Here is a 12,995-nt window from a genome sequence, read left to right on the forward strand (position 1 = left end):
TAGAACCAAAACCTCCAATGATCAGTTAGCTAGTGCTTCTCTTTGGCTCTACAAACAGGAGTTGTACTTTTCTGAAACAACAAGTGAGAACTTTTTTGTTAATTATAAGCTTATTAACTTAAGCTTAATAACAGCTTTTTTAACAATTTAGTACCAGAAAGTGACGTAGGGTCAGAAACTTGCACCATCTCAACATACTAAAACAGAGACTGTTGGACCATCCCCGCAAGCAACCCCCACTAAAACAGAAAAATCAAAATATCCTGTGATCATCAACGCACATCGTAAGACCTGGTGCAAAGTCATATATACCGCTCAATGTTCCTCAGAGACGACAGATTGCGGTATATAAAAAAAGAAAGTGGCGAGGCAGAGTGGGAGATGTGCACATACATACTTGTAGAAGTATGTATCGGCGTATTAAGCTTTACTAAAAATAACTATTTCTCCATAACTTACAACTGTATTTGGATCCATTTTAAACGCCGTTTTCACGTTTTTCTAGAACACTTAATCGTTAGCTATGTTTAAAAAAAATATAGTCTTTTTTTCTAATTTTTTTAAACATTTAAGTTACATTTTCAGTAACACTTGGTATAGACTTTTAAGTCATAAGTTATAAAGAATATAAAATACTGTATCTACTATATATTTAAATTATATATGTATTTAAATTATATTTTGTTTATAAAAGCTTAATATTTCTGACGCGCCAATTCTTATGCCGGATACTATGTCACCAGCTTTCTTTATTCATTTCTGAAATATTTAATCACGTCTGCTTCGTAACTTCACTATTTTTATGTGTTTGTTGATTTGAAGATTGTCTGATAGCTGATAAATCACTATGCGTTTTTGATTTAGTTTTGAAGGATATACAATTAAATATTATCTATATACTCGCAATTGTTCACAGTTTCTTTTTTTACATTCTCTTATAAAATGGACTTATCCTAATCTTTTCAAGAACATATTTATAAAAACTCAGACATCAGACTCTCTTACATCGGATCATGTAAGGTGACTAACGCTAAGGCTAACGTGACAAATTATTTTGAGGAACAGGACAAGATATGTTTTATTATAATCACAATATTTATTTTGTTACACAATATTTTTTATCCACAACTAATACATATTTTTATACAATGGTATTAAAATTTCACTGATATAGCAAATATTTCACTTTCAAAATACTAATAATGTGTATTATTTATATATTAATTGTGATAAACATTCACTTACACAATCTCTGCGATTACATAAAAAAAGTTTTAATTTTATATGAATATCTAAAAATAGGCTTTTGTACGAGATTCTGTCAATACAGTTCTTTGTAGAAATTTCTCCGTACGAGACGCCCTTAAAAGGTATCGTCTGGCGATAAATATATTTGGAGGTAAATAAAAGTAGCATGTTAAAAATATATTTTAATAGGTCAGTTTTATTATCAATATAATTTTAATTCGTGTAGCAGTTGCAAAACGGTTCTATCCAATGATCTAATTCTAAAAAGGAATTTTCGGGGCTAATTTTTTAAGAATTAATAGTATCCATATCCAAGGTTGCTATAAGGTGCTGCGCCGTAAGTTCCATAGCCAAGGTACGAGGATGGGTTGGTGTAGCCGGAATAACCGTAATATCCCGGATAACCGGCGGAGTATGAACCATAGTTATAAGCAGGGTACACTTGGGGTCTCGCGAACGCAAATGCCAATATGGCGAACAAAATAACCTGGAATGAAAAAAAAAACATTTCATTATCTCTTTTTAAAAATAAAACATACGGGCAATTGTAACGGTAATCCATATAGTAAAAATGTTGAAATGTTAAAAAAAAATAATTAATAACTATAGAAAAATATAAAACAGTATAGACGTGTAAAATAATCAAAATAACTTTTGAAAAGAAAATTTTGAATGTTGGTGCTTTAAAAAAATATAGTTTATTTACTTACCAGCTTGCCGATCATTTTTAAGTTATAATATTTTAGTAATGGCCGCTGAGCTTGTGTAGACTGTACTAGTTAAATGTATTATTTTCGTCATTATTTATAGGGTCTTCGTGTCCTTGGAGCGTCTTCATCCATAACAAAAAAAAACTACACAAAGACACTCATTCCCAATGAATGTAAATTATGAGTGCACACAGCCGTACTGGATACGAGTTGTCCATTACCAATTAGGTCGCCTTTGTCTCAATTCAAAATATTCGACATTATCAATACGCAGCCTGACACGAATATGGTTAGAACATTAAGTTTCATTGCAGATGCATATACACTACGACTTAAGCAATTAACTTCTTAATACTTAATAATGTCCCCATACTGAAAAAATCTAAGAATTCTAAACAATAAGTCGTTATTCACTAGCTGTTCAATATCTAAAGAATATTTAGAAAAATAATTACGACTAACATAAATAATGTAGACATTATAAATAGAACATAAATATCGATAACAATGGAGTTATGTAACACATTTATAAAAAATGTGTGTTACAAACATGAATGGAATTTTTAACGCTTCCCATCTTCCACGAAAAGCGACATATATGTAATATATCTACGTTCCCTTCAATGTTGTTAAGACAGTTATTTTTTTTATTTACACATACGTATGAGAAAATTGTTATTTAACAATTCTTTCTTGCAATATTACCTTTTGGAGTGCCTTATCCTTAATAAAGCTTTTTATTGTTTACAGGATTAGTGTGTTTTTGTGGTATGTATTTGTACTACTCTAAAATAATACAGCTAACGTCATCCTTAATGATCCTAATAACAAGCTAAGCTCCGATAGTGTAGTGAGGTTTGACGTCAAGTCAATATGTCGTCACAAAGATCTGCCATTGAGTCTAGAAAGCACTCAGCTGAAGACACATTCCGTCCATTACCATATATGTAATTGTGATCATCCGAAAAAAAAACTCTTTTTTTTAAATATGGGCTCATCATTTAAAAAGATTATGGAACCTTGCATGTAGTCATCAACCAGATGTAGATATTGCGATGATTATTAGCAGTGCTTTAAAATGACACGTAAGATACAGCTAAATACAAGCAAAAGACCAGATACGCATACTCCATAACGTTGATTATTTAGGCTCCAGCTGCCATCTTTTTTGCTCGCTATAGAGTCCCCACTCCTATATGAAGTATTTAAATGTGTTTATTTATGTAACCTATGTTATGCCTTTATACATACTGAAAAATGAAATTGATACTTCAATTTTGAGAGTTTGGTTAAAAATATCTCGAAACAGATTTATCGCCCTCGCTCCAAGTATATTCAAATGGAGTATGATTTAAAAAGTGAATGTGTTTCCTCGCGTCACTTTATCTACATACCAGAGCAAATACAAAATAAATTAAAAGGCACTTCACTTTAATTTTTAATCATTATCTAGATTAACTACAGTAAGTACAATGTATCTTATAAATGCATCTTTTCCTTTAGCAGCAACTAAAATGCTCACGTTTTTTCTTGTAACAAGAATGAAATATTTTATACATACAATATAACATTTACAAGAAGTATTCGTATAACTTCCATGTCTAAAACACTTACGATTTTATATCATAAAGTTAACTGTTGTACGGATTACCTTTCACTCAAGAAATGTCTTGTTATCTCTAAATAATTGTTGAAATATAACAATTGCATACTTGGTATTCTCTACTCGCACGAGTGAGCAGCGCATTAGTATGAGCTCCAAGTTTTACTAGATTTAAACAAGGCAAATATTTGCGATGTCTTTAAAACTGTTTGGGTTTATTATATTTTGTCTTTGTTTTATGATATAAGATATTATTAAATACGCTGTGATTTAGTTCTCATCATACGTTTCATCTCATAGATTTTTTATTAGATCTATAAAACCGTTTACATTATTTAAGTTTTTATGTTGTTTTTTAGACGGTTGAAACTTTTTCGGTATTATGTTTTAAGTGTTTTGTGTCAATTGTTTTAAATGTATTATTCTTTATTTCCTTTACTACAAAAATTAAATTTATAAATATTCAAAATCTAAGACGTTGTAAGAAGAATGTAATTCCGCATAAATTTCATGAAAGAATAATACGTTTTTATTAAGAATGTGATCATCGATTTTTATCATGATTTAGACACAGAATGCAATATAATTCAAGTCTTTCGTCTAAATTCATTTAAACGTTGCCTTTGCTGCTCTTTGTTCCGTAAATTTATTGACTTCCATTCAGTAACTTCCATAATGAGTCGATTATTACGAATCGTTGTTAAATCGATTTATTGTAATAAACATTGCGATTTAAAAATGTGCACAGTCAGACTTATTTTTGTCCAACCTTAGCGCTTAAGCAAATGCCGCTCGTATGGACATTACCCGGCGATAAATATTGCATATCTACATATACTCATATTGGAAAGAGACAATCAGTTTATTCTGGCTTCGTAGATCGTTATTTCTGTCGCTCGAAATACAACGATATTTATCGCCGGGTACTATAAAAGTATTAATCACTGAACAACATTTAAACAATAGGTTACAAAAAACACGATTAGGAAATTAAGCAGGTTGGGTCATCGGTTTTTACTAAAGAAATGAATATTTTAATACTAGTCACCTTAGTCGAGAGTATTGATATAGTTTATCTTCACTTCAACTTCTATACTTTATTGTTTACATAAGTGCTAAACTTGTAAGAGAATTAGCATTTATGCGGAAGTTATTTGTAAGTCATAGTTCTTAATACCTGTCATTACTTACGTGCAATTAAGTAATGAATAATATAATATTTAATATGACTGTTTATATTTTATAATGATTACTGACCATGAATTTTATATACATGTATAGGGCGTTAGAGCTGAAAGATTTTCGAGTATCGACCACGAGCTGGCAGACCTGACGTGGGTAGGCTCTCAACTAGATGGACCGAAGACATGGTTAAAGGCGGGAGAAGTCGCTGAATGTGAGCAGCGCAGGGCAGGTTATCGTTTCGATCTTTGATCATATAGACCTTCTATGCCTTGCAGCGGACATCTATCAAGTGAAAGGAAGAAGTTTAAGATGTCTTTAATATGGTTAAAATTTATTTCATACGATGGTAGAAATGAACAACTACATCATTTTGTGACCGTCATTTTTATTACGAATAAACAACAGTCAGTGACCGATTGTACACAGCATTTGCGACCTTTGTAATTTAGACAAGATGGTATAGTAAAGGCTTACTAGTAACAAAAAACGCAACGATGACTGTTACAATTTAAAAAAATATAATAATTATATTTTAATAGGCAAAACCTTCAAACTTTTAATTAGATTACAGATAACCCATTATAAATTATTTATGTAAAACCAAGATCACCTTCAACTATTTTATTGTTAATCTATACTTATCTTCGCCTTTGTTTAAATTTTTAAGGAAACTTACTTTAAACAATTTAATTGAAATAAATTATGTTAATTTTTACCTATTGTTGCGATAGATATGATAAGATTAACTTAGCTTCGAAAGGCACGTTTAACAACTCGTCTCAGTTATTGAAATTTCACAGCAAGTTTTGCACTTTCACAATCAAATATTATTTTTTTGAGTAATGATGATAATCGATACCTCTGAAAGGGTTTACATTTTGGAGGTTTCGTATGAACATTAACTTATCTAATAGTATGTGTATATACATAGTGATTAATTATAGATCTAAAAGCTTTAAACTTTAAGCACCCGATCCATAAATCAATGGTTTCAAAAATAATAAATAACTTAATTATAATATAGCTAGAAAAGTTTGTAAAAAATTCCGATGATCACACGTTAAAATTGACTATTGTTTATAGTTGTCCCGCAGATTTTGTGCTGAAATTATCGGTCTGTATTCCAATATTTTAAATCCGTAATTATTTTTTATGAATTAAAGTAACATACTTAAGATCAGTTACTTTATACAGGGTGTTTGGCAATAGGAGTAAAAGCTTTAAAGCTTTTTAGTAACTAATGTGCTGACATTTACCACTTTAAAGCTTTTTACACTTATAACGACTTGTTAAATAGCATATAAAAATAATAACATCTTAATGCATATAACGTTTCAATTAATTCACTAAAATTATAATTAAACATTTTGAGTCCACAGGCTCACATCTGTTGCAGACAGTCAAATTGTTTACATAACATCTACAGAAATAATACATCGTTCACATACGCACAAACTAATCTAGTCCATTATTGCGCAATGCTATTGATATTCGACAATGTTAGATACGTTATAATGTCAGAGCCTGCGGATTGATGTTACGTAATAGGATCGTTGTACACTGTGTGTGTAAACAAATTGTTATATCAACGATCAACAGATTATGTGCTTCGGTCTTGTTTGTGTTGTAGTATTGTTGTTTAGTAAGATTATTAGTTAAAAGTTTTACGCATCTTTATAATATATTATATAATAGTTCGTTTTGTGAAAATATAGCATGAATAACAGCGCGTGTTTGTCCTCTATTTTACAAAGATCCTTTCAGGCTACTTGAACTTAAAAATACCTACGACTATAAGCTTTTAAAATTTGATGCCAGATTCCTTGGGCATATGTACATATGTATGTACCTTTGCTAAAAATATTGCGTAGTTTATAAATAGTTAGTTTTTAAAAAAATACATTGATATTTAAAATCCACGTGTATTGACAATTAAATTGGTATCTGTCGATATAGTTCAGGAAGCTGTTCATAATGGCTACAACTTTTTGATTGGTTATGGTTACCTAACACTCCATCTAATATCTTACTGTGATGACCGCAGCCGAGTACTACATAGAAAAAGCTATTTTTGCAATGCATAGTATGAAAGCTAAATCATTTCTCTAAAAATATTATGACGTTATAAATATATTAATTCTCTAATATTACATCAATGCATAAACCAGATTGCCACAAACATATAGTTTTCCTGCTCCATCACGACAATGCACCGTACCATACATTGCTATTGATTCACGAGTTTTTAGCAAAATAATATGACAATCTTTCCACGCCCGCCTTACTCTTCAGATTTTTTTTTGATTGCGGTTCGGCTTTGATCGGCTCGATCATCGCCAGATACATCGCTCTGATCACCTCCGAGTTCAGGCCCCAAGATACTATAGCAGCCCTGCACAGTTGACAATAGAGGCCCTGTGCCTTCTTGCTCACGTTCTTCACATTGTTGAGTGTTGAACGTGAGCCTATCGTCAACTGTGAGGCCTAGTATCCGAACCTCCGCCAAGCAGCTCACCTCCCATGTTCAATAATGGGTAGTCATACTTCCGCTTATTGGTTAGCACCATCATCAGGTGCAAACCTCAGCTTATTTTTGACTCCCCATTCATGAACATGGGCGAGGACCGCATTTACTCTTCAGATTTAGCTCAATGCGATTCGGGCTCTTCCCAAAAATAACTGTACCCAAAGAAAACCATTTTGACACAATACCGTAAAAAGCACTTCAGATGTACTCCCGTAATCGTGGAATCGACGTTAGGATATATTCATCGCTAGCCAAGGAGAGTACTTTGAAGGAGATTAATTTACATTTAGTGTATACTTAATACTTTGTTCGCAATTAAATTCAGTCACCGCATTTTTACCATACCTCGTACAACAAAAATTTATGACACTAATTCAAGACAAAGTTCATGGAGAATACGGTCTGTTAACTTTAACAAATAATAGAATTTAAAAAATCTAATGTAACTACCAGAATACAACAAAAATTAAAACTTGTTGTTCGAAAGCCAAAGCGTGAAGTATGCCTATAAATGGGAATTATGTTCTTACACACAACTATATTTTTATTACAAATTTAAGGCTGAGCAATAAAACACATTTCTATTTTTTACGATAAATATGTTAGATTAACTTTATAAATCTACCAGGTGGACTACCATTTATTAGAAGAATATTGTTATCGTATATTGTATGTAAAACAGATTCTAATGTTTTTCCAAATTATTCACATTAATTTCCACTTTAAATCTTTCACTCTTTGTAGTCATTATAATACTTCCATGCGTAATGGGAATAATGCTAAAAGAGTAACTCCGTAGACACTAAAATCAATTTGAGTTTCTTTTATAAATGTGTTTATAAATATTCATGTCATACAAATACTCCGGATTAACTATACCGTGTTACTGAAAATGTATTATTAGAGTGTCTCTCTTCTTTTCACTCTTTTATCTTATCATATATATATACACTTTACCACATCAATAGAAAAATTATCATTCCAAAGTTTGGTACCTTCAATTATTAGCTTTTTTGTAATTTTATTTCGAGAAGTTTATGATATTTATATAGAACAATATTTGTTCTATATAAATATCTCAAAATTTGTTCAGTGTATATGTAAATATTTACATATACAGTGAACAAGTTTTGTGGTATTAGTAAAGGTAGTTTTCAATTGATGTTAATCGATAACTTTTAATTGATCGCATGCGGAACCGTCGACATAATCACTTTTTCTCAAACATCGAAGGTGATAATGTCTTTACGATATTTCAATATTTTTGTTAGCTTTCTTAAAATTTCTCTTTTTCTTTAACCAAAAAATGACCTTTCGGCCCCAATGGCCATTTATTGCACGAGCGATATGTGCCACCCACTGCCACTTCAGATGAACAATTCTTAGAGTTACGTCAGTGACCTTGGTTCTTCTTTCGATCTCCTCAGTTCAATCGTCTCAATAAACTGCAGACAAATCAATTCAATGAAATCTAATTATGTACGCTCTTAAACACTAATAATTTTATTCCAACGACTTATTAAAATTTTGCTATTAAAATATGGAAGAGGTATACATTGTTAAATAGACACAATTACGGTGGGAGCTATGTACACAATATATGTGTCCTTTAATTATAACATTAGTACAAAAAAGATCCAACAAAAACTCAAACTTGCTTAACGTGATTAGCCTACGCTCAGCCTTGAAAGTTTGTTAATAATATCACCTTAGTAGAACGGTCATTATTTTTTTTAAAAATATCGTTATTTTTAATTAATCATCATCAATCATCTAAACAGTTCATTTCTTTTTGTAAGAAAAAATCTGTCACTTTTACTAAAATCGCGTTATTGCATTGGACGTCATAAGGTTGACCGACAATTTTGTTGAAGTAATGGATGACGCTGGATGCAGAACGATTCTTACCGGCCCTATTGGAAATCTATGCAGGAGACCTATGTCTAGCAGTGGGCATCCAATAGCTCGGCTGAAATGATGATTATGAATTGTCGAAAATTATTATTATAATTATTATTATTATTGTAATGTAGACACAAAATTAGTAAGCATGCGATTATCAAAAATTAATTATGGAGTTTAAACTAATTAATATTCCTTACTTTTTCATTTTATCAACGACATTTCTAGATAAACTTACATTTTAATTATGAGAATTATATTATCATAAGCATGTAATTTATGTAACCCACTGGTGAACTTGTCCGCATGTCAACTTGTTAACATGGATAATATTAGTAATATTTAGGCCTTATTCTATTAGACTTGTATTTCGATAACCGTCGAGGGCACGTCTAGGGGCGGGTTTCTACATTGGAAATATTTCAACAGATAAACAGATAGGTTAATAGCTCAATAGGATTTACACAAGAAAACTGCAATCTGGATTAGGTGATCCCAGACGATAGTACAGACGACAAGCCTTATTATTATTTTTATCCCGTTATAATTCTTACCGTTTTCAGTATTGGAACACGAGGCTTCTTTTTGCGGAGGGAGTACGCCAACAGCCGCCATGCAGGTCCGGTTCAGTCGGAAAAAATTACATTACTTTAAGATTTTTGATCCAACAATATTAAGATTCCTTGTGATATTTTTCTATACTGTTTACACAGTACAAGTCTGTAAAAACCAAAGTCCGTAATTTACATTCAAAAACTGCGGTATTTTACCTCAAAACTACCATTCATGTACGACATAATATGTAACGATTTCTATATATTAAAATTTTAGTGCCGCTATCTTTTGTTCTTCTAAAATACGGATAGGAGATGACGGCGATCAAGATTAAAAAGTCTCTTCTTTAAATTTTTTTTATATATTTATATTTATTTAAATAAAACATGTGAAACACGTGAAATCAAATTAACGTCGCGTCAAAATGCACTTGATAGAAAAGGTAACCCTTTTGGCTCATGTTTCCTAACTTGTTAATTGCGTAGTTGGGTTAAGAATAACGTAATTAATTCCTGAATCACAAGTCACGTGCGTCTGTGTCGCGCGTCACTTGCCATTTTATCGTGCCACGTGAACTCACACCTTCACGCGACTCTAAATTGTTATTTGATGGCGAAATCGATACAAGTGAAGTTGCATGCGACGCCCTGTCATACGAAAATTAGTACTTAAATTTTAAACGTGATCAAAAAATTAAAATATTTTTGTTTCTATCGTTGTATATACCTATGGTATATGTCATAGTCTATACGTTAAAATGCCTGCGACCCCCTACTGCTATAGATCACACGCAAATATCTGACAATTCATCCTAACATCTTTCCATTCATTGTCTTTTTCTCAGAAATTTTATAAGCATAATCAGGTTTCACTACTATTATAATTTTGCAAAAAGTTGAGCATGGTTAAGTAGGGTATATCATATTTAACAGTCAGCTTTTAGGCCAGATAGTTCACTACCCCAAATTAATATTTTTCAAGTTGACTTAAATTTGATATTACATTCCAATAGGCATTTTAATACACGAGTTTGTTCTATACTGATCAAGTTTATAATGAGCAAAACCATAATATTTACGCTTTGCCATACTTAATAACAAGGCGTTTATAACTATAACATGTGGTGGTAATCTTGCTATACATAAAACCTGGGTATTGAATGAGCGCTTCAAATTCGAATTCAAATCCCGTATTCACAAAATGTTAATATAAATCATGAGCAATTTGGAGTAAAAATTTTAAAACCACTCAAAGCTACGTTCATAACGCATTTCTGCGAATATGACACAATTTAAAAGTATCCATGTTGATAGTTGTTAAAATTTAGCACTGAAAAGTTCGAAAAAACATTAGCAAAAATAAATTGCACATTTTTATAACAACTGTAAACAATTTTTTGGAACATAACAAATAAAATCTCCTAGACATCTTTAGCTATACATTTGATTCTCAATGTCAATATCTTAACTCGCGAAAAATACATATACTATATACACAATGTCATGTACTTCCATTAGTTTTAGACGCGTCTAATATATCCATCACAAAAATAGTGTAATGTTAAAAAGTACTTAAAATCATGACTAGATAGACATTGATGCCTAAGTGATTTTTTATATAAGATTTAAAAAAAATCCAACTAACACTGCACGTTTGTGTATTGGTCTCTTATTAATGACACTTGATCACTTATTTTAAACATATAAAAACAACTAAAACTATTTTTTTTATTAATAATTGATCATTACATACCAAAAATTTATGATCTTATGATCAATGTATGAAGTGTTTTGTGAATTTTAAATTAATCCATTTAGATCAGATTATCAAAAATATCACATAACTGATTATAAATAGAACAGCGTCAGTTGAATTAACTGTTTTGTCTCAAATATAGATCATAGTAATATTAAATTCGTGTGCGTCATTAAAATGCCGTAATGCACCGTGCAACAACATGTCATGAACAACAATCACGGAAGAAGATGGTATCATCTGAAAACGTTATCAGTAGCGCTGAATTTTGGACTCTCTAGCAAGGGGCGGTAACGAACGGCGCAGCTCTTGTGAACTTGTAAATACGCCTGTACAGAGTTAATACTCTACAAAGTGAAAACCGGCCCGCGCATGCGTCAATTTATCCATATAAGGGACCCGGCAACCTACCCGACAACAGTTGACGACCATATCCCGAAGAACGGTCTATGCTTACGCATTCGTTGTTTCCTTGCGATAAACTGAAAAGTTTTAAATAGCAAAATTTTTTGCTTTAACATTTTCAAGTTTTGCTCGAAAGAGTTAACCAGTTCTACTTCGGCAAGTAGTGTTACTACCGAACTTATGAAAAACAAACTAGGAGTCGATTTTGCGGCGAGTGGAAAGTTCGTCGGCGATTTGCCGGTGAACGAAGTTAACCAGCAGAGAACATCAAAGTCGCAAACGCGACGTGAGTCCGTGGCGCCGAAGATAGTCGTGTGTCCACCGATGGAAGATATGCCAGAACCGGTTGCTACGCCTAGAGGAGCCCGGCTTCTGAAAGCGCTCAGTAAGCGCCTGTCGCGTCGTAATAAGGATGATGATTCGCTCGGCAGTTCAAGCAGCAACGACAGCATGTCTTGTGAAACTGGGCGGACCGACGATCGTTCATCGTGTTCAGCGAGTGATTCAGGCAGCGACGGCTCCGAGCATCGCCGACGCCACCGCTCAACAGTCTCCCTGCGTCGTGTGTTTCAAAATCTGAACTTGACGTCGCGCTCGCAATCGTGCTCACCCACTGAACGGCAGCGTCCGCCTAAAAAACAACAACAACCGAAACGCATTCTCAGACCACCTATTACTTACACCTACGTTCGTGGTCTGTCAGGTCTCCCAACACAAAGAGTACCGAGACACACTGTTTGTTGTGCCACCATGGGATTAAATCGGTAAGAATGCAAACGAAATAATACGGGGGAGTTCAAGACTGGTTAACAATAAAGTTTAATTAAAGAAAAAATGTTAGAATGATGAGATCTTATCATATCAGTAGAAACAGGTAACCTGGACCGAAGAAACGATGTCTTCACCGAGGACCAAGATTTAGGCGACACCAGAACGGGAGTTTATTATTGCCGAAATATCTTTATATGGCCTTTTTCACCCAAAATGGAACCGTGAAAATTTTATTAAAATGAATATATGAAAACTAAGGAGTTAAAAGAACAATGAAACACAACAATGAAAACTTGTGGCAGCAATTACGAATATAAGATTTTTAAATCGTTTT

At 32.5% G+C, this 12,995-nt stretch overlaps 1 protein-coding gene and 1 long non-coding RNA gene across 2 annotated transcripts; one reads left to right on the forward strand and one right to left on the reverse strand.

Annotated features, from left to right (window-relative positions):
• Positions 1-1,417: 1,417 nt before the first annotated feature.
• Positions 1,418-2,075, reverse strand: LOC137919459 (uncharacterized). The gene is made up of 2 exons (XR_011106732.1): positions 1,959-2,075; positions 1,418-1,735 (listed from the first exon to the last, which is right to left on the reverse strand). It is a non-coding gene; the product is annotated as an uncharacterized lncRNA (long non-coding RNA).
• Positions 2,076-12,070: 9,995 nt separating this feature from the next.
• LOC137919554 (uncharacterized) lies at positions 12,071-12,658 on the forward strand. Its single transcript, XM_068762649.1, has one exon. The coding sequence runs from the start codon at positions 12,071-12,073 to the stop codon at positions 12,656-12,658; it is 588 nt and encodes a 195-aa protein (XP_068618750.1).
• The last annotated feature ends 337 nt before the right edge of the window (positions 12,659-12,995 follow it).

The sequence above is a fragment of the Battus philenor genome, unplaced genomic scaffold (genome assembly GCF_028537555.1).
Source record: "Battus philenor isolate CCGP_79_NKW_IND1 unplaced genomic scaffold, ilBatPhil1.0.hap1 SCAF_16, whole genome shotgun sequence".
Lineage (NCBI taxonomy): Eukaryota > Metazoa > Arthropoda > Insecta > Lepidoptera > Papilionidae > Battus > Battus philenor.

Excerpts from the sequence above, each read along its gene's own strand:
- LOC137919554 (XM_068762649.1), top strand. The coding sequence starts at position 12,071 with ATGAAAAACAAACTAGGAGTCGATTTTGCGGCGAGTGGAAAGTTCGTC.